Below are 21,132 nucleotides of genomic sequence, written 5' to 3' on the forward strand. Positions count from 1 at the left end.
TTCCGCGCTCGTCCCACGCAAGAGCGTAGAGGTACGAAGCTGTAACTCTGTTTTAATGTTTTAAGGAGAGAATCCACAAATCTAGATTTGACTGAACTTTGAATTAACAATGTTAGCTAAGGTACGATTACGCAAAGTAGGAACTTAATTCTAGTAGAATAAAACACAGATGAATCTAGTGCAGTGAGTGTTAAATTATTTACAAATCTTAACTTACGAGAGCGATGTAGAAACAAATGCAGAGAGTATATTTAAACAATAACAAAATCGACTAAGAGCGTTTAAAACTTACTAAGTAGACGATGTAGGAACGAATGTGCGTCAAAATAATATTATTTTTAACAAAAAATGAAATCCGTGTACATATTCATGAAGAAACGTGTAGCAAGAGTCCACTGAAGCACAAACATTTCTGCCATGAAGGTCGTCCAATTACAACGAAGGCGAAGTTAGCAAACCAATTTAGGACCAATTTTAAAGCGCCTGTCTGTAAGCGCGTAAAGTAAACAAAACGGGACACAAAAATTGTTAACGATTGTATTTTTTCACTTTTCTTTCAGTAGTCGTAGCAGGCAGAGAATAAATTCAAATTCGTTTTTTTTAAACTTACGTGCGCAGGGTTCTTTGATCCGAACTTCCTTCAGTAGATACTGTCAACTCTGAGAAAAATTAGCATTGCAATTTACAACCGCAGTAGGTATGGTAGGTTTGCTATTTTTTGGCAAAGTTCAGTGGTGTCCACTATATATCACTATATTCATAGTCATGCGAGGCCGATGATAGGAGCCAATCCAGCATGACTGTTTCTTTATCGATCAATGTGGTGAAAGTACTCATGCAACACCGCGAGTAACAACAACCTCAGCGAGTAACAACAACCTTAGTGTGACTAAATGAGCATGATTGACTGCCTGCGGATGCTACTCTGTTATTGCCAGATCAGCTCGAATTACACAGATAACCAACGATGCTTGGGACTAACATTCATCCTCATCCAGATCCCCCATTTACCCATTAATGAGTAAACCATATTTACCCATTAAATGAGGAGGGGCACTTTTAGCGGAAATGGGTGTTTTTATACCCATTAATGGGTTTTTGGACTACAAAATGGTGAGTTGACAACCTGAAACAAAGTTGCAAATACTGAAGAAAGAAATACGAATCGGAACAATCGGCACAGACCTACGCGACGAAATAAAGACTACGATTGGAAACTCGGAACATGGAACTGCAAATCGCTCGGCTTCCCGGGTTGCGATAGGTTAATCTATGACGAACTTCAACCACGCAACTTCGAAGTCGTAGCACTGCAGGAACTTTGCTGGACGGGACAATAGGTATGGAAAAGCGGGCATCGAGCGGCTACTTTCTACCAGAGCTGAGGCACCACCAACGAGCTAGGAACCGGCTTTGTAGTGCTGGGTGAGATGCGCCAACGCGTGATTGGTTGGCAGCCGATCAACGCGAGGATGTGCAAGTTGAGGGTTAAGGGCCGTTTCTTCAATTACAGTATCATCAACGTGCACTGCCCACACGAAGGGAGACCCGACGACGAGAAAGAAGCGTTCTATGCGCAGCTGGAGCAGGTGTACGACGGCTGTTCGCAACGGGAGGTCAAAATCGTCATCGGTGACATGAACGCTCAGGTAGGACGGGAGGCAATGTATAGACCGGCAATCGGGCCAAACAGCCTGCATGCCGTATAGAACGACAACGGCCAACGATGCGTGAACTTTGCAGCCTCTCGGGGTATGGTAGTTCGAAGGTTCGAAGTACCTTTTTCCCTCGCAAGAATATCCACAAAGCCACCTGGAGATCACCTGACCAACACACAGAAAATCAAATCGATCACGTTCTAATCGACGGGAAATTCTTCTCCGACATTATCAACGTCCGCACGTACCGCAGTGCGAACATAGATTCGGACCACTACCTAGTTGCAGTATGCATGCGCTCAAAACTCTCGACGGTGCATAACACACGTTGAAGTCGAACGCCGCGACCCAACATTGAGCAACTACGGGACGCCGGAGTTGCCCAGGACTACGCGCAGCAGCTGGAAGTTGCACTACCCACGGAAGAGCAGCTTGGCGCAGCTTCTCTTGAAGATGGCTGGAGGGACATCCGTTCAGCCATAGGTAGTACTGCTGCAGCGGCACTAGGTACTGCAATCTCGAACCGAATAAATGACTGGTTTGACGGCGAATGCAAACTGTTAGTAGAGGAGAATAATGCAGCACGGGCGAGAATGCTGCAACACCGCACGAGATTGAATGTGGAGCGATACAGACAGGCGCGGAACAGACAAAACTCGGTTTTCCGAAGGAAGAAGCGTCAGCAGGAAGACCGAGATCGCGAGACGATGGAAAATCTGTACCGCGTAAACGACACACGGAAGTTCTATGAGAAGCTAAATAGTTCCTTGGACGGTAACCTTCTCACGAACGAGTGTGAGGTGATTGAGAGGTGGAAGCAGTACTATGACGAGCACCTCAACGGTGAAGCAGCAGAAAACGAAGGTGGCACGGCAACAGACCTTGGAGCACGCGCAGAAGACGACAGGCTACCGGCCCCTGATCTTCAAGAAGTTGAGGAGGAGATCGGTCGGCTGAAGAACAACAAAGCAACTGGTGTAGATCAACTTCCAAGTGAGCTATTGAAATACGGTGGTGAAGCACTGGCTAGAGCGCTGCACTGGGTAATTGCCAAGATTTGGGAGGAGGAGATATTACCGGAGGAGTGGATGGAAGGTGTCGTATGCCCAATCTACAAAAAGGGCGACAAGTTGGATTGCTGCAACTACCGCGCGATCACACTGCTGAGCGCCGCCTACAAGGTATTCTCCCAAATTCTATGCCGCCGTCTGTCACCATTTGCAAGAGAGTTCGTGGGGCAATACCAGGTGGGCTTCATGGGTACCCGCGCTACCACGGACCAAATTTTTGCGATTCGGCAGGTTCTACAGGAATACAACGTGCCAACACATCATTTGTTCATCGATTTCAAATCCGCATACGACACAATCGATCGAGATCAGCTATGGCAGATTATGAACGAGTACGGACTTCCGGACAAACTGACGCGATTGGTCCAGGCGACGATGGATCGAGTGATGTGCGTTGTTCGAGTATCGGGGACACTTTCGAGTCCCTTTGAATCTCGAAGGGGGTTACGGCAAGGTGATGGACTTTCGTGTCTGCTGTTCAACATCGCGTTAGAAGGTGTGATCAGAAGAGCTGGGATAGACACGAGTGGTACGATATTCAGGAAGTCCATCCAACTTTGAGATGATGGCGGAAACGTACATCAGACTGAAGACTGAAGCTAGACGGATTGGACTTGCCATCAACGCATCAAAGACAAAATACATGAAAGGAAGAGGTTCTAGGGAAGACAATGTTAGCCTCCCACCCCGAGTTCAGATTGACGGTGACGAAATCGAGGTGGTCGATGAGTTCGTGTATTTGGGATCACTGGTGACCGCCGAAAATTACACCAGCAGAGAAATTCAAAGACGCATTATGGCAGGGAATCGTGGACTCCTGAGGACGCTCCGGTCGAATAAAATTCGCCGCCGCACGAAGTTGACTGTCTACAAGACGCTTATCAGACCGGTAGTCCTCTACGGCCACGAGACCTGGACTATGCTCGTGGAGGACCAACGCGCCCTTGGTGTTTTCGAACGGAAGGTGTTGCGTACCATCTACGGTGGAGTGCAGATGGATGACGGAACGTGGAGGAGGTGAATGAACCACGAATTGCACCAGCTGCTGGGAGAACCATCCATCGTCCACATTGCAAAAATTGGGCGACTACGGTGGGCTGGACACGTCGTAAGAATGCCACACGACGACCCAGTGAAAATGGTTCTAGAAAGCGACCCAACAGGAACAAGAATAAGAGGCGCGCAGCGGGCAAGGTGGATCGACCAAGTAGAAGGTGACCTGCGGACCCTTCGCAGACTACGAGGCTGGCGCACTGTGACCACGGATCGAGTAGAGTGGAGACGACTTCTTCGGACAGCAGAGGACAACAAGGCCTTAGCCTGATTGGTAAGGTAAGTAAGGGTTTTCGCGAAACACCGTGTAGGCAATACCAGCGCCGGCCACGTCCGAATGCTGATCTAGAAAGGAATGGGTTAGCGGTTGGGAGGTTGGCTGTCACCGTCGGAACCACCAGGAAGGCCATCAGGCGCGAGAACTCCGACCGCCGGGAACGGATCGTTGCCACAATCCTTTGTTTGACCTTGGATGCTGTCTGACCAATGACAAGAAACGAGATATCCACCTTGCTATAAGAAACCTTTAAACGCTGGCTGAGATGTTCGGTGATAAAGTTACTCTCCGATCCTGAATCGAAAAGCATCCTATTGCCGTCGTTATCCTGAATAACGACAACTGCTGTCGTCTTCGATGAGCATTGGTGCCAAGGGACTGACATCAAATTTTTTGAAGAACTTCGAGATTAGGGCGTAATTGCTTTTGTAAACAAACACGTCATTCGCCGTTTTCACGCGAATTAAATCTCAATATCGAAAACTAACAACACAAACAGGTAGAGGAATGCCTCTTCTATCATTTGGTATAGTTTGTTTGCGAGATTGAGCTTTTATTCGCGATCAATCGGCGATTGACGCGTTTGTTCACAAAAGCAATTACGCCCAAATGTTTAAGTTCTCCGGAAATGTTTTCACCATGAGATTTTCACAAATTTGACAGTACCCTCTTAACTCAGGCATAACATTTGATAACGGCACAAAAGCATTTGTAAACAAATTTTCTAAGGCCCTTTACACGCGAACTAAAGTACGCCCACGCAAACCAACAACATCATCGGATAGGGGCAACTCCCAAGTAACCACCAAGCCCGCTAACTACCCGATAATCGCCCTTTTTGCGATATAAGGTAAATATAGGATTTCCGAACTTTATATCAATCGTATAGCAGCCTTACAAACCAAAAAGGGCGATTATCGGGCTCGTTGGTTACTTGGGCTATCACCTTTCCGAAAGTGGTATTGGTTTGCGTGGGCGTACTTTGGTTCGCGTGTAAAGGGCCTTAGAAAGTTTGTTTACAAATGCTTTTGTGCCGTTATAAAATGTTATGCCTGAACTGGTCTATAGTAGAAATACTCAGAAGGAGAGATAGAAGCTAGCATTTCACATGACATTTATTTTTGATTCGATTTACGTGCAAAATAATAATTGATTGCATCGCAATATTTTGCACATTTCTTGGTGCCATTCATTAACCAACAAAGATCAATTTATCAATAGAATTAGAATATTGTTTTTGATTATAAAAACTAGTTGAATTTGAGAAACACACGAAAAATAAAGGTTGTTGAATTTCTGTTCGATTGCAATACTCTCAAATTTATTCTAGTAAGAATAAGAAATCCTCGAAAAAAATCTAATGGGAATGTTCGATTGGCTCAGATTTTGACAGTTCATTTGGCTCAAAACATTCTCTCCGCCCATCTCTCCCTCTGAGTATTTCTAGTCTATAGACCTTTTTGACGTTTTATCGTTTTTCTCTATCTAGCACACATGGATGAATGGACGGTTTGTTTTCCCACTAAAATAAAGCTCTATAAACTTATGGCCTATAGACTTCTCTGACGTTTGTGAATTGCACAAGTATTAGTGCAGAACTTTGGGTAAATTCAAAGGTTTTCTTGCACTAATACTTATGACACAGACAAACAGACATAACACATTGAATGTTTCTCAATGTAAAACATCGTCGCTAAAACATTACCGCCATCTGTTGAGTACACTGTGGTAGGTAGTCCGCTGAACAGATGGCGGTAGTTTGTAAACGTCAAACGCAAGGGAATTGACTATGCGCGCCACAGGTGGCGTTACTACCAACTACGATACTTTTGAATTGACCGTTAAATGCTTTTTTTTTAATAATTCGTTTATTTTTCCAGGCACATTTGCTGTAGCTTTGCGGAGCCGATATTCATTGTTTAGATAACAAAATTACTTAAAACTAACGTTAGTAAAGCGGGGGCCGATTACTCGCGGCTATCTCGAGGTTAGGGGTAACAAATTGTAACAAATGGATGGCAGGGTAGGGATTGTGAACACAAGGTTTGGAGAGCAATGTGCTCTTGATCTCGAACTAGGCGACACTCTGATGAAAAAGACAAAAATGGGGGTACACCGATGGGTAGCTAACAACTTGGGAGAACACAAGATGACACTAACTTCTAAATCCTCAAATCTATCCGTTTTAGAAACACATAAATTAAATTCAAATAGTCGCGGTCTCGGCTCGCCAAGACATCTCTAACGGGTATCACGGGTTGTTTTCCTCGGGCCCTGAGGGATGTGGATAACTCAGATGATAACGCGTATAAAGTCGCGGCTCATGTCCAACCCTTTGAACCATGGTTTGTTCGACACCTGTGGGAGAATAGAATGTAACCATCTTCCCAATTCACCATCATTCCATTTTTGTTGCCAACTGATGAGGACTTGCTGGCGAGCAATGGAGAAAAATTCGTTGAAGGCGATTTGTCGCTCAAAAATATCGCCTTCTATAGCGCCCACCTTAGCCAATGAGTCCGCTTTCTCATTACCCGGAATTGAGCAATGAGATGGGACCCAAGCTAAGGTGATAGTATAGGAGCAGTCAGATAAAGCACTCAGTTTAGATCGTATTTCAGGCAGGAAATACGAGGAGTGCTTCATCGGCCTCATTGAACGAGTAGCCTCCAATGAGCGTTAAATGCTTGTTCGACGAAGAACTTGCGAGTGTTATGTCTGTTTGTCTGTGCTTATAATTTACCCAAAGTTCTGAATATGGGCCGTTTTTTTTTTTTTTTTTATTATTACCCGCCACTCTCCTCCACACCAAAAAGCTCGTTGTGAGCTCCCTGGTAGTGGACGCAACTTTCGCAACACCGTTATTAAATGTTATGCCAGAAATGATACTTTATGAACACTCGAAACTTAATTTCAGCACACAAATTAACAAATTTAAAACAATGTTTAATGCGCTGACGAAAAATACGCAGCACAAGAAAAACGTCAGCTGCCAAGCGCGGCCTACTGCGATCCCTTCTGTATGCCTCAGTAGTCCTTGCGTTGATTGTAAAGGCCCACGCACATTAGATCCGGATCGGACGCGTTGCGGCAAAGTGACAGCTAAATCTATTGTCTAGCTGTCAATTTTACGTCAACGCAACGCAAACGGATCTAATGTGGGTGGCCCTTAAGTGTGTGGGTGAAAAATAGCAGACAACAGAAAAATTTCTGGCTAGCAGCCCCTAGATTGGTGCACTTAAAGAGCCTAAATTTAGGCTCTTTAGGTGCACCGTGCCGGCTACCAAGCTGTCAGTGACTGCCAGATTAACTATAGTCGCTATATTCATAGTCTGGCGGATAGAATCTCGGGAACCAATTGAGCTGTCAAATAGCGGAACCAATCACGACCAACAACAGAAAAGAGCACATCAGCTATTGCGAACAAAACTTCGGAAACCCTTTTCTCGTGACTCAAGGCTCGCCTACGCAAACTAACACCATCTTTGGGCTGGGGAAAGTTTTCCCTATCCGATGATGCTGGTTATTTGCGTTCAATTGGCGAGAAAAGAATAATCAACATTTTGTTTATCCGCGTCTTTCAGTCTGCTAAATTAGCAAAAACGTTGTATTGCCTCAACTCTCCGACGTTTCGGTTGATTGGAACGCTTGTTGAATTGTGCTGTTTCGCACTTGAAGACACGACCTTCACAATTTTAGTAGTGTTTTAAAAACTAAGCGAACATTTAAAAATACAGGGGAGCACAAAATTGTGGGAACGTGCATATCGTAGATGGACACCATTAAGGAGAGCAGAAGAACTACACATTAACCCAACAAAAAAACGTAGCTTCTAAAACCCCGAAACGTAGGAGAGTTGAGACAATACAACGTTTTTGCTGCTTTAGAAGACTGAGGCCCTTATTACCGATGTCACTTCACGTCACGTAATAAGGGCCTGAATAAGTCGAAAATCCCCACGACAGTCTCTTGTATACACCAGTCACGAGCTCTCAAATACTTGAGACAAGTTCTGAGAACTTCAATAGAAGTTTGCTGCTCTCCAGGGATGTCTTGCACATTTTTGATAAATTTCATGACTTTCAAAGAAGATCTGTGGTCTTAAGAGAAAGGCAGTGCAATTTGCAGAAGCACAACAAACCTCACTGCAGTTTATAGAATCTCAGAAAGACTCCGGAATCTCGGACCGGAAAATATACAAGTTTTTCTCAATTTTTTTCCAAAGTGAAATCACTAACCACCTCATTTCACCTACATATATTTATTGCATCCACTCTGGTACAGTTTGTCACCCCTAGTTTATCTAGTTTCCTAGCAAATTTACAAATAAATACGAGTTCTATAAGTTACCTATGTACAGAAAAAAATGGGTAGGAAAATAGAACTGAAAGAATTGGACCCTTCCTTCTAAAAATCGTAATCGTTATCGCTTGTCTGTATTTTGTGTATGGAAGAGCTTTGCTTCTTACCGAGAAATTACTAATAAAATCTTCTTCCTTTTTCTCTTTGTGGAATTTTTCTCATGCTTATTTTTACCTTAAAAAATGCCAAAAAAAAACTTCACCTCTGCCACCATTTTGCGTCAGAAGCAGTTGCTGCCGATTAGAAATCTACGCCCTAACACCCCTTAAACAATTGGAAAATTTACGGCACATTCACCGGCAGGAACCGGCTAGGATCGCCTGTCTGCGGTCGAAAATTGATCACTACCTTGTTGGGGTCTTCTCCTACCTCCAGGAACGAGTTCCAATCAACCAGGAAGTAGAATCCGTTTCTCCGTGGCGCTGGCAGCGGTTCCTGTGCAACCGGGTCCGCTCCCCCTCCGAACGATTCCTCCAGCGCAGTGAAACGGGCCGAGCCGTCCGAGCTACTGCTGCTGCTGGTGCTGCTGCTGCTGCTGCTGGATGATTCCATGGTGGTCGTCGAAGTGGCCGTGGTCGTTGAGCTTGGTGCTTCCGCTTCCGAATCCACATCCAGCAGTGTGCTACGCGGCTGTTCTCCGGTAGTGGTGGAGATGATTTCGACCTGGTTGGAAGTACTGTTTTCAGTGGAAGAGTTTGAGTTTATGGCTAGATCCAGCGAGATTCGCGTCGGGGTATCCTCGGTGGTCGGTTGTTGGCGCTTCTTGATGTCGTTGCTGCGGGTGTAGTCGTAGCTCTCCAGGGGGTTCGGTCCCTGAGCTAGAAGGGAGTCGCTCAAGTTGAAGTTCTTCAGGTTTAGCGATTCCAACGACTCTTCGGTGATGTTGGGATTGAGCTTTTCTAGTTCTCGGATCGTTTCCCATAGTTGTTCAAGCTTGCGGTAATCTTCGTTGACGACCTTTTCGGGTTTTTCCTGCTTCTTTTTCAGACGGAAGGCAACCCCATTGGATTTTAACTCGACTCCGTTGGTTTCCTTCTTCATATCCAGCTTGCGACCGTTGCGCTCCTTCTTCATGGTTTGGATGCCCAAGTTGTCCAGAATGGAAGCCATCTGCGGCACGACCAGGTCCTTATCGATCATGGGCAATCCTTCCATCTCGGTTGTTCCCAAGCTGGCGGCACTGGTGCTCGATTCCGTGTTGATGGATTTCTCTTTCCGCTCGCCGTTGTCAAGAATTCCATAGGACTTCAACAACTGATCAAGATCTTCATTCAAGTTAGGTACGTCGCTAGGCAGGGGTTTGAAGGCAACGTAGTCATCTGGTTTGATGTCCGGTTTGGTCATCGCCGGAGCGGAGGGTTCCAGTTCTTCAACCTTCAGGCCTTCGTCTTGGATCAAATGGGAGGGCTGGACATCCGATAAGGTTTCCGGATAAAGCGGATCAACTCGGATTGGGTTGATTCCAACCGAGTTGCCACCGTCGTTTAGCAGACCGAACGATCGCAGAAGTATCTTGAGCTCTTCATTCGCATTGTCGGGGTCTTCTACCTGCGGAACGTTGAACTCCGTAGTCAGTTCGAATGGGGAGGTCATCTCCAGGGGAAGCGGTCTGAAAGTGGGAAGAACTCCGTCTCCTAAGCCGAGCGATGCCAGGATGTCGTTGATCTCAGAGTTCTTGACGGCTTCCGTGGTGGCAATCGGGAGTTCCACTCTGATAGGTGCGTCAGCACTAACCGGTTCAATTGGTTGCGTGACGAACTCGGCTGGCGCTTCACTGGTCGTTGCAATTCGGAGCTTCGTTTGGGATGGTTTCACCTCGTCTCGGATCACATTTGGCAGCGCCGGATGGAACGTAGTCGGTTTGTGGGTGGTGAATCGAATCGTTGTAATTGGAACGGGCGTCGTCAACAATGGGCGCGTCAGTTCTTCGACCGGAGTTCGCTGCTTAAAAGTAGGCCGCATTGTAGTGACGATCATCTTCGTTGGAGGCATCTGCGATGGCTCTCTCGTTGGGACATTTCCGGGATTCTTCTTCGGAGCTATCTCGTTCGGGACTAACTTCGTCACCGGGGGAAGCGTGTATAAGTTTTGAAGGTTTTCCGGGTTCATGTTGTTGGTGTGATATGGCAGGACCAACATCAGTGCTCGCATGTGCTGTGCACGGGTCTGATCGCCTTCGCGGAGCGATTTTGCCAACTCCTCGCGGGTCACATTCTCGAATAGCTCTTCGATCTCTCCCCTGAAATAGGTTAAATAAAAGTGTTAGTAGTCAAACCAAGGATGCGGAAAGCACAACCCACCTGGTTAACCTCGGGAGCGTAGGGTCCTGAGCTAGCAATCGTTGGACCTCGGCGATCGTCTGCTGAACATCAACCATGGCCTTGCGTGCTTGCTGCGCGTCCAGATCGTTGACGTCCCGTGCCTTGAACGTTTTGTGGATGTTGTACGCCGACAGGTAGGAAGGATCCCTCCGGGGATATCGCGGTCGAAAGCGCATCTGCTGCATCTGCGCCGGTCCTCCGTAGGCGCTGCCGATCAACTGATCCCCCAGGATCGCGAGCATCAGCAGCATGAAGGTGAACGTAGATCGTTGCATCTTGTTGTTGATCGATTTCAGTGTCTGCAAAAGAGCGAGAATGGAAGCATACATTTAGGCGTTTGCATTTTTGGATGCAGTACATACAGGGAATCGTAATGAAATGAATTCTTCGATCGATTTGGCTCTCCATCAGTGAAAGTGTTTTTATGCGGAAGCGTCTCCCCTCACCACTCGCTTGCTTTCCCCCTTCCACACGAGGAAAAGGTGAAAAGAAAGAGACGGAACGGAAAAGTGACCGTCCTTGACTGGAGTGCGTGAGAGACGATCGCGATGGCATTTACGATCATCATCTTGATCACAACATCAAACAAAAAGTAAGCCGTTTGATCAACTCATTTGTTTACGTTTTTATGGTGGTCCGCGTTCGAGTTTTCTCGGTCGCTCGCGGCAGACGTGACGGAACTTGAGCGACTTGTATTGCGGTCGGTGGGATTGCATAATCGAAGTTTGAGTCGATCGGATCGAATACCTGACGACTCATAAACAGGTAGCCATAGGCACAACGGAGCAGGTCCGAGGAGTGCAAGTGTAAAAATCGTAAAAATATGATAACTTCATGGGTAAACATACGCAAGTGGGACGATGCGTTGCCCGTGGCAACGTGAAAGGATGCAATTTCTCCCAGGCCATCTTTGGAGGTAGGCAGCCATCGTTTTATGTCAAGAGGGTCTATTTAGTAGAAGAGGGGCGCCGATTCAAAACAAACTGCCTTGGCAACGAGCCATCTTGGAGACATGTACCAGTTTGAGGCCGTTCGCCTTCAATTCATCCGACAGTGTGTCGTTATCCATGTCCGGGAGGCCACGCAGGACAACCTAGAGTGGCTTGTTGGCTTCGAGATCGTGGGAGAAATATTCTCGATTGGCCCTGGCTTTGACAGTTTGTTTGGTTCAAAACCAGCTCCTCGCTAGACCCTCTTTAGTTTCCATTTTTCTTTCAAACATCATCAAATGAATAGTACAAGATGTCATCAGTTTCTATATCCTCTTATGCGGTACGTAAAACAACAAAAAATACAAGGTCAGAATAGAGTTAATAACAGTTGTTAGTTAGTGTTCACATTCACATGTGCTGTTCGGTCTCACAGATCCATATGAACGATGACCTAGTGGAAAATTATTTTCAGTTTTTAAATTATACAATCTTTTCGGTTTCTCCCATGACTTAATCATTACACAGGTGGCATTTGGAGCGAAACATCAAATGGACTGTTTTGTTCGGATTGGTGGCAACCCAACGTTCACGAAAGATATGTTTCCGAAATTGGTGAGAGCGGATTTTGGCGTTTTATGAATTTAGATGCGAAATTTAAACAGAAAAAAATGCTACCATGTTTAGAGGAAATCAAGCAAGGACTAATATGTGATTATGGGTAGTTGGTTGGCTTGGTTGACCGGTCACACATGCCTGTTGGCTATTGCGGTAAAATTGAGGGTAAAATAGATAAAATCGCAAGAGGCTGCTGTTGTTTCAACCGCCGAGTTCGACCGCACTGAGCTGAACTGTTAAATTTATTTATATAGGGGAAATTGATGTAATGTCGTCCTAAATGCCCCTAATTTAGGTCCATACATAAATTCAGCAACTGTCTAAATTTTCAATAGGGACCTAAAGTAGCCATTAGTACTGTCTCAATGACATGTTCATCTAAATAAAGTTGATAAATAGCAGATTTTTAGCGATACGATACTTCAATACTGATGTTCCATTCCAAATTGTGAGAGCACTTAAGAACTTCCAACAGTTTCAAGAATGTCCCAGAGGCGTTCAAAGAAGATAAGTGATTTTTAGGTAGTTTCATTATAATCAGTGAAGTTCCGAGTTGTTCGAGGATGATCAGAGAACTTCAAAACAGCCCCAATAACTTCAGCAATATTGCAAAAACTTTCAAAGAGTTCCGAAGTGCATTTCAGGAACGTTCCGAAAATTTCAGGGACATTGCGGGGTCTTCAGTGATATTTTATGAATAACAGTTCCCCGGATGTTTTGACGTAGGACTACGTCTTTGTTTTCTATATGGGGGTACACTTTGCGAGTACGAAAAATGAGCATGTAACGAAAGGGTCAGGTTTTGAACGCATATATCTCCAAAGCATTAGTTTGAAATATGTCATGCAATATGCCATTCGACGGGGGCTTACTCCAGCAATTTTGTGGCATATAGTACAAATAGTTCAAATGGTTAAAAAACTAAAAAAATTTACTAAACTTGTAGCATCAAAATTTCCCATACATTTGTTTACACCATAAGGTGTATTTCCTAACAAAGACATCACATAGTTGGTCCCAAACGAATCAAGCCGTAACCGCACTTCCTTTCGAGCTTCAGACGTATTCGAAAGGCTCCACAAGCAGCTTGCTGCCAAGGCTGCCTGCAAGAGCGCTCTAGACAGAGTAACAGTGATGAAGCCACACTGTCACTGTTTGGGTACAGTTGCTCATCGTGAGAAAGCATTGTGAGCTACCGTCATCAAGCACGTTATCGTCATGTCGAAGCTCACCAAAGCTCAAACTAGTTCACCGTATCCGTGGAGGGCTCAGAATTTTCCAACCATGACAAAGATCGAACAACCCGGTTGATGGTTCATTTTGTCAACATCCTAGCGAAGCACAACTCGCATGAAAAATTCTAGAAGTTACCACCACGTGTTGCAACCTGATTGGATACTACAACTAACCAATTACGTGTCAGCAGCCACTATATAAGATGGGTGTCGTCGAGCCGACCCTCATCATTCTCTGCTTGTCCGTCAAGAAGTTCAGTCCGGTGTTTGCTCGCTCTGTCGAGTTCTTCTACAATTTATTCCAAACGTTTATTCGCGTCGTCAGTAGTGTCGGTCGCATCGTGTGATTGGAAGACAGACGGTCCGAGTGCGGCAAAAGTGAAGCTACCTCCATTGGTAGTGAAAAATGCTCATCTTAATGAGCTCATCGCGGATCTAGCGACGCTGGGCGTTAAAGCCGAATACAAGTTGGGCAGAGTCGGCACCAAGGCGGTGCTCCGTACCAAAGCGGAGTATGACTTGGTCGTCGCCCACCTGAGGACTTCCAAGGCGGAATTCTTCACCCACGACATTCCCGGTGAGAAGCCATTCAAGGTCGTCATCAGGGGCCTACCAAACTTCGACCCGAAGTTTATGGAAGCTGAAATCAGGGACCGGTACAAGCTGGCCCAAAGTGCCGTCTATCGGATGACAAGAAGAGACGAGAATGTGAAGGCGTATCCGGATTGCCTTTTCCTGGTACACTTCCAGAAAGGAACGGTGACGCTTAACGCACTGAAAGCCATACGCTCCATCAATTGCATCATCGTCCGCTGGGAGCCATACCGTGGCGGCCATCGCGATGTGACTCAGTGCCAACGATGTCTGAACTTTGGACACGGCACCCGCAACTGCAACATTAAGCCATGCTGCGGCAATTGCGCTCAAGACCACGCCACTTCCGACTGCCCTGCGGATGGAGCTGTGGCGTTAAAATGCGCCAACTGTGGTGGTGCTCACCAAGGATCCAACAAGCAGTGCCCTAAACGCGAGGATTTCAAGCGCATCCGAAATCAGGCATCCACCAACAAGCAAACAGCACGAAGGAAGGATAAGGCCCCGGTTTTCAGAGCGGAGGACTTTCCGCCCCTTCATGGACAAGCGAATCCAAGGGTGCGATCCGCCTCTCCTCAAGAAACGTCTGGATCTTCTGCTGGACAAAGCTCTCCATCCCCCCCCCCTTGGATTCTGGAGACAACCAAAAGCTCAACCAAATAATCCCGATCTGTTCTCAGCGGATGAACTGATGGAAATTTTCGTCAACATGTCCGGTGCTCTTGGTAAGTGCCGCAATAAACCCGAACAGATCCAAGTGCTCGGTAAGTTCATCATCCAGTATGGTGTCTAAACCGCTAACCATCGCTACCTGGAACGCTTGCTCTGTAAAAGCAAAACAGATTGAGCTTGCCGACTTCCTCCGCAAGCACAGCATCGACGTGGGCCTTCTAACCGAGACCCATCTAAAGTCCGGCGACAGCTTCTGGTTGCTTGATCACAACATTATCCGGCTTGATCGCACCCGCTCCAGGGGTGGTGGTGTAGCGATCATCGTCAGAAAGGGAATCAAGTTTTGCACTCTGCCCCACATCCGCACTTCTATCATCGAGGCCATTAGTGTGGAGTGGAGGCAAGGGGTGGTCACTCTACACACTTGTTTTGCACCAACTTTTTTCTCAGTGTACCTCAGTGTGCCGCAGCTGTACCAACAATCAATACGAAACTAACGATTTTAAATTGACTCACTACTTGACTAGCCTATTGGTCCTAAGCAAACGATTAACGTACCCCATTTTAGTCGAAATTCTAGTACTATGCAATGTTTGTTTTGTTTCGCTATGAAAGTTTGACAGATAAAATGAGGGGTTATTGGTTTTTTCTATGTTTCGAGGGGTGAATCGATTAGCTTGGGACCGAAGAGAGTACCAGAGCTGAGCCAAAAAGTTGAGCTCGTTTCTTCGGGACCTTCTAGTCTTAGAGTTACCTCTATGGCTGTACCGGCAGAGCCAAGAAGTCATTGAACTGACTTTTGATTGCTTGTGAATAATGCCTTGTTTGGCAACCCGATATTTTAACAGCTCTTGTTTTTGTTTTGTTTTGTCTCCAAAGATGCCTGCAACGGACGAGCTCTGTTGCTACACGATCCTTCCATCTTCGGCGGAAGGCCGACCCCGCACAACGAACGTCAATCATTAGTCAACCAACTCTTCTGGGAGCCGGCGGAGGAAACGGATTTGCACCGAATTTTTGACCGCCCGAGCATCATCCGTCGGAAAACTGGAAACAACACACGTCGGACTGATGAAGGACGCACCGCTGACCCGGACGAGCCAATTTTCCAAGCAGAACTACTTGTCAGAGTCCACCAACCCGTACACCCTGCCGGACAATTCGATCAGCTTCAAGGTCTACAGCGCCTCCAAAACAACCGCTTCCCAGGCCAGCAAAAATCGCATTCTCCAATTATTCAATACCCAACCCGTATGCCGTCCGAGGATCTGCTGCCAACTGCATTCACCACCAAGGACTGCCACCCGTCGCAAAAGCGAATGTTCCCGCTGAAATCTGAAAGTTCCTCCTCCGGATTGGTCGAGTTCCCGAGCGTAGCCGTGGCGGTGAACGCCATCATGAAGTGCAACCACAGCGCGATCGATCACAAACGCACAAAACTCACGTTCATTATGAAGCTGTTAGTTGGAAGTGCAAAAAGGCAGGAGTAAAAAAAAATTTGTTGAACTATTTGAGATTTTGCCAAGACGGTCCTCCACCATTATATGTTGGACGGTGGAATGATTGGTGTAGCAGCCACTGCCATGGATGTATTCGAGCAGTTCGAATGGTCGGATGGTATAATTTTTGTTTGGTTGTTGACTTTCCGATTAAAACTCAAGCAGCGCTTGTCGTGACCGGCCCAAGATTTCCAGCGTCGGCCACGGCTACACGAATTAGCGATGCAACTCCCACGGCTGCGGCTGCTTTCAATGCTGCTGCTGCTGCTGCTGCTGCTGCTGCTGCTGCTGCTGCTGCTGTTGCTGCTGCTGCTGTACTTTCTGCTGGTCCGTTTCCTCTAAAATCGTAAAAAAAAGGCGGTCCAGAAGCACCATTGGAAGCAGCCGCAGCCGTGGGAGCTGCATCGCTAGTTCGTGTAGCCAATGCCCGGAAACCTCGGGCAGGTCAAGATACCGCTGTTAGCTGTTTTTCGTATGGGAGGAAATGTGGATGCGACTGCCGTCACGGGTGTAACGATTTTGAGAATCCATGGCGAGACTTGGTGAAGATTCACGGTTGTTTTGAAAATAATTTCACTAGAAGTGGCAACATCAACAACATTTTGACACATGCACACTGCGCAGGTACAGGAAAATTTCAGTGTTGCCAGTAACTTTAAAGATCATAAAAATTGTAACCATGGGTGCCAAACAACGCCAATGACTGCACCCGGGTGTGCCCAAGTTTGATTTTGGCACACTGTGTAGAGTGACCAACCCCTTGTGTGGAGGTGGAATCACCAACTGGAAACGTCCGGTTTATCACTGTTTACTGCCCACGCCAGTGTACCGCAACCAACGGATTAGGAATCCAATTCAAGACGGACCTGACCGCCATCACCCGTACTAGCTCCTGATTCATCGTTGGGGGCGACCTGAACGCCCGCCATGAAGCTTGGCTGAACTACCAGAGTAACCGAAACGGATGTCTATTGTTCGACCACGCACAACATGGACTGTACACTGTGCAATTTCCGGACGAACCAACTTTCATCTCTCCGGCGGGAAATCCCTCCTCCCTGGACTTTTTCCTGTCAAACATCGGACTATCCAAGACGGAGGCGCACAACGATCTTAGCTCCGAACACCAACCGGTGGTGGACTGACTGCCTGCGTAAAGACTACCACCATGTCAACTGGGTGTAGTACGGACGGATGGTGGACAGCAACATCAATGAAAATCCACTGCTCAACACCGTAGATGACATCGACCGGACGTTGGAAGGACTACAACAGGCCATATCCATGGCTGACGAGGCATGCGTTCGACAAGTTCCTGTGAGGGGTAAGTTTGTTGCTATTGATTCCCACACCCAATTACTGATTCGGTTGAGAAATGTTTGTAGACGCCAGTTTCAGAGGACTGGAGATCTGGGCAAAAAACGTGAAATGGCCGATCTGAATAGGCAGATTGCTTCCAGAATGGACTCACTCCGAAAGGCAAAACATGCCTTATACAGTCGTCTTAGTTCATTTTAGTACACAAACTAACACTTATTCCTTCTGTGGCACCTTTCAGTATCCGTCTTGCTATCCGACTTGGCATTGGGCAATCTTGAGGCAAGAATCGATCTTAGTGAATCGATTGTTTTTTTTTTAAATAATCGATTCACCGAATTAATCAATCATTTTTAATCGATCTTTTCGACATTTCATTTATAATAGTCATTTAGTGTGGCGATTAATATAATTTAGAAATAAATTGTGTAGTACGTACGCAGTAAAAGTTTTAATTGTAACATACATACATGATGAGAATATAGAAAATTACTATTTTGATTTCATTTGACATGTGAAAGTTTTTGCTAAAGATACTTGATTAGGTCAGTGATTTAACAGTCGTTTGTTCGCGTACCGTTCGATGGTTTATTTTTATTGACAGAGCGAGACGTGGGACTTTCTCATGTAACAGACAGAAGTAGAAGAGAATGTGAAGTACTATTGGCGAATTAAAGCAAAGCCAAAACTGGTGATGTGACACCTAGTTTTAAAATCCACAATTACAAAAACGATGATGTACTAAACAAATGTCATGCAATTTGACGGTTCCGGGACATTTGGCCGAATGGTTCGTTTAGCCGAGTGTCGAACAACAAAACTCCAAAGAACTGCTCATGTTTGAAAGAAGGAAAATTCTCCTATTTTTATTAAATTCTGATTTGTCTTAATTTTAGAACAAACTGCGTTTACTGTGATGTGATGTGAAGGGAACCCACCATCAGTGCAAGGATTACCAATGTCTGCCGATACTTTATCGGTTGTAAAGTTCTGCCTTATGGTTTTTTGGAGCAGGGTGAATCAGCTTCATTAAAGACCTTTGGAAGACAAAACGACCAGCCATCTGTAAACACGTGACAAGGCACTGGCAAATCCACGAACCCTCGTCCAGCCAACAAATTCTTTGATTCCCTTAGGCTGACCCCCCCCCCCCCCCCTTCCAACCCAGTATATAACATAATGTTTTAGCATATATGATTTACAGTAATGTTCCACCACATGCTAAAAAATGTGCAGACAATCCATTTGGCGTTCAATGATGATTTCAAAGACACACAAATGGGATGCGTGAGAAAACTCCATTAAGAATTTGTCAAATTTAAGAGAATTATGAAAATTTAGTATAAATAGATAAAATCATATACGATCTCACCAAGTTAGTTCAAATGCATCCACAGGAAGCATCCATTGCATTTTAGTTCCAATCAAAGACGGTTCGCTGGATGGGGATCAACATAAACTAGTCCCGTCCTATGTAGAACCAGTTTGAAGTGTCCAAATGTAGTGATCCTCCGGCTTGGGTAAAAAATATTCGGCTGTAGTCGATTGCTGGATCCGAGTGAAGATAGTCAAGTATCAAGTCCAGCAACTTGCAATTTCTTGACGCGAATACGACGAACAATGGAATATCTTGGTTCCAATAAAGGTTCCTCTTCGTTTTCGAAACCGTATGTCAGCGGCAAATCACAGTCAGTACAGCCAGTATCCCGTGGGGATGGGATGCAGTTCTCGCAGGGCTTCTTCTGCATAGATGGTTTGATTCCTTTTGAAACGGATAATCGCGTTCTTGACCATCTTCGAAAATGTTAACCGGATTAATAACCAAATAAGCATAAACAACTCCGAGAAAAAAAACGAACGTCGTGTTTGTTCGCACGCGCAGCCTACTCTGTTAGGACAAGCTGCGTTTAGTGTGAAAAAAAATAAGAAGATCATCAAAACTCCAAAGAACTGCTCATGTTAAAAAGAGTGGCTAAGAAAATACTAATAGCATAACTAATAGCTCATCTTTACAAGAATAATGAATTCATCGACAGTATAAAATTTCAGTTTTATACAATATACAATTTAACAAACAATCAAATTTTTATAATGTAAAAAAAACCATGACTGTGGAAAGTAAAAAAAAAGTCCACAGGGCTGCCATTTAGGTTCAAGTAGTGGTCAAAAATTGGAAATTTCCTTCCAAATATTCAGCCAAATAGCCGGACACCAATTAGACATGATATCTGTCATTACCAGCTGGGTGATATGCCGCCATGTTATTGAAACCAACATCTGAAACGTCACAATTCAAGTGTGAACTGCAAAAATGGCGTGACTTATTTTTATCAAATGAAATTATTTTCCATTTTATGCCATATAAACGGTTGACTTCATGGTAGAAAATCAGAAAATAATATTATATGAGTTCTAAGTTTATTTTTCACAAAATGTAAGCAAAAATATTAAGAATATCTAAAATATCAGTCACGCCTTTTTTGAAATTCTGGCTTGAATCTTCTATTTGTTTACAAATTATGAGCTGTCAGGGGGGCCCACGATTCGCGGGCCCGCAGCGATGTTAGCTCTTTTCAAGTCAAGGCAAACAACATAGGGTTGCCACCTAGCTGGTCATTACCATTTTCACCCACTCGCCATCTGTGAGCCAATCGTCACTTTGATGCTTCAATACGAGAGCCGCTGTTTAATCGGTGCACACTACTGCACCCTTGGGGTAAGACAGCTTTTGATTTTTGAGTAAATTTTGAGTAAATCAAAATTTCAATATCTTCATTGCTGATACATCAAAACCCAGAATAGACAATGAAAGTCACTCAAAAGGCTACCGAGGATGTTCAATACTTCATCCATTAGTTCCAAAGTATATCGACGGTAGAAGAAATTAATACGAGCAATTGACGATTAATAAGCAATTCATCTATTTTATGGAATGATCATCCTGTTCAGGACTTTAATCTAATAAATCTTACTTGTGTTAACTTTAATATTATTATTAAAATAGGCATTAGTAGATTGCTTTGTGCGGTTAATTTATTATATCAAAAATCTATTCGGTGCTAATAGAACGCCTTGTAAATACTGAATACGCAAATTGAGCGTGAAACTCTTTCCTTTTTTAATTTGGTAAACCCATGTGATTCATTCCATCATCCCAATTCCCAAATTTGATCGAACCGGATTTCCGGTAGGAACATAATAATAACGCCATATACTTAAAAAGGATCCTATTATGTAAGTCGAGTCGAGCTTCACTTCTGGTCACTGGCCTATTTTTGTATCACAGAATTAATACCAAATTAGACTAGTAACCACAATGATCGCCACGACTCGGCTTATATAATAGGAACGATAATTGAAAGTGTCCGTTAAGATTAGAACATTTGTTCATCTCATTAATTTGATTTGGAATACCGTATCATCTACAATCAGTAATTACACAGCGGAAGATAATAACGATCTGAGGTAGGGTAGGACCTACTTCGGCCTAATCGATCATTTTGAGCCTATCGAGCAGAAAACTTCAT

General features: G+C 45.0%; 1 protein-coding gene across 1 annotated transcript in view; it reads right to left on the reverse strand.

The window, feature by feature from the left end:
* Positions 1-8,316: 8,316 nt before the first annotated feature.
* Positions 8,317-21,132, reverse strand: part of LOC135704764 (uncharacterized) — a 126,784-nt gene continuing 113,968 nt past the window's right edge. Inside the window, exons 2-3 of the mRNA XM_065226265.1 lie at positions 10,721-11,040; positions 8,317-10,659 (exon numbers count right to left, since the gene is read on the reverse strand). Coding sequence (XP_065082337.1) covers positions 8,703-10,659; positions 10,721-11,040 — 2,277 coding nt within the window. The 3' untranslated portion in view covers positions 8,317-8,702. The remainder of the gene's footprint in view (positions 10,660-10,720; positions 11,041-21,132) is intronic.

Source organism: Ochlerotatus camptorhynchus, unplaced genomic scaffold (genome assembly GCF_037179485.1).
Source record: "Ochlerotatus camptorhynchus isolate MF236.1 unplaced genomic scaffold, CSIRO-AGI_Acam_v1.1 ptg000247l, whole genome shotgun sequence".
Classification (NCBI taxonomy): Eukaryota; Metazoa; Arthropoda; class Insecta; order Diptera; family Culicidae; genus Ochlerotatus; species Ochlerotatus camptorhynchus.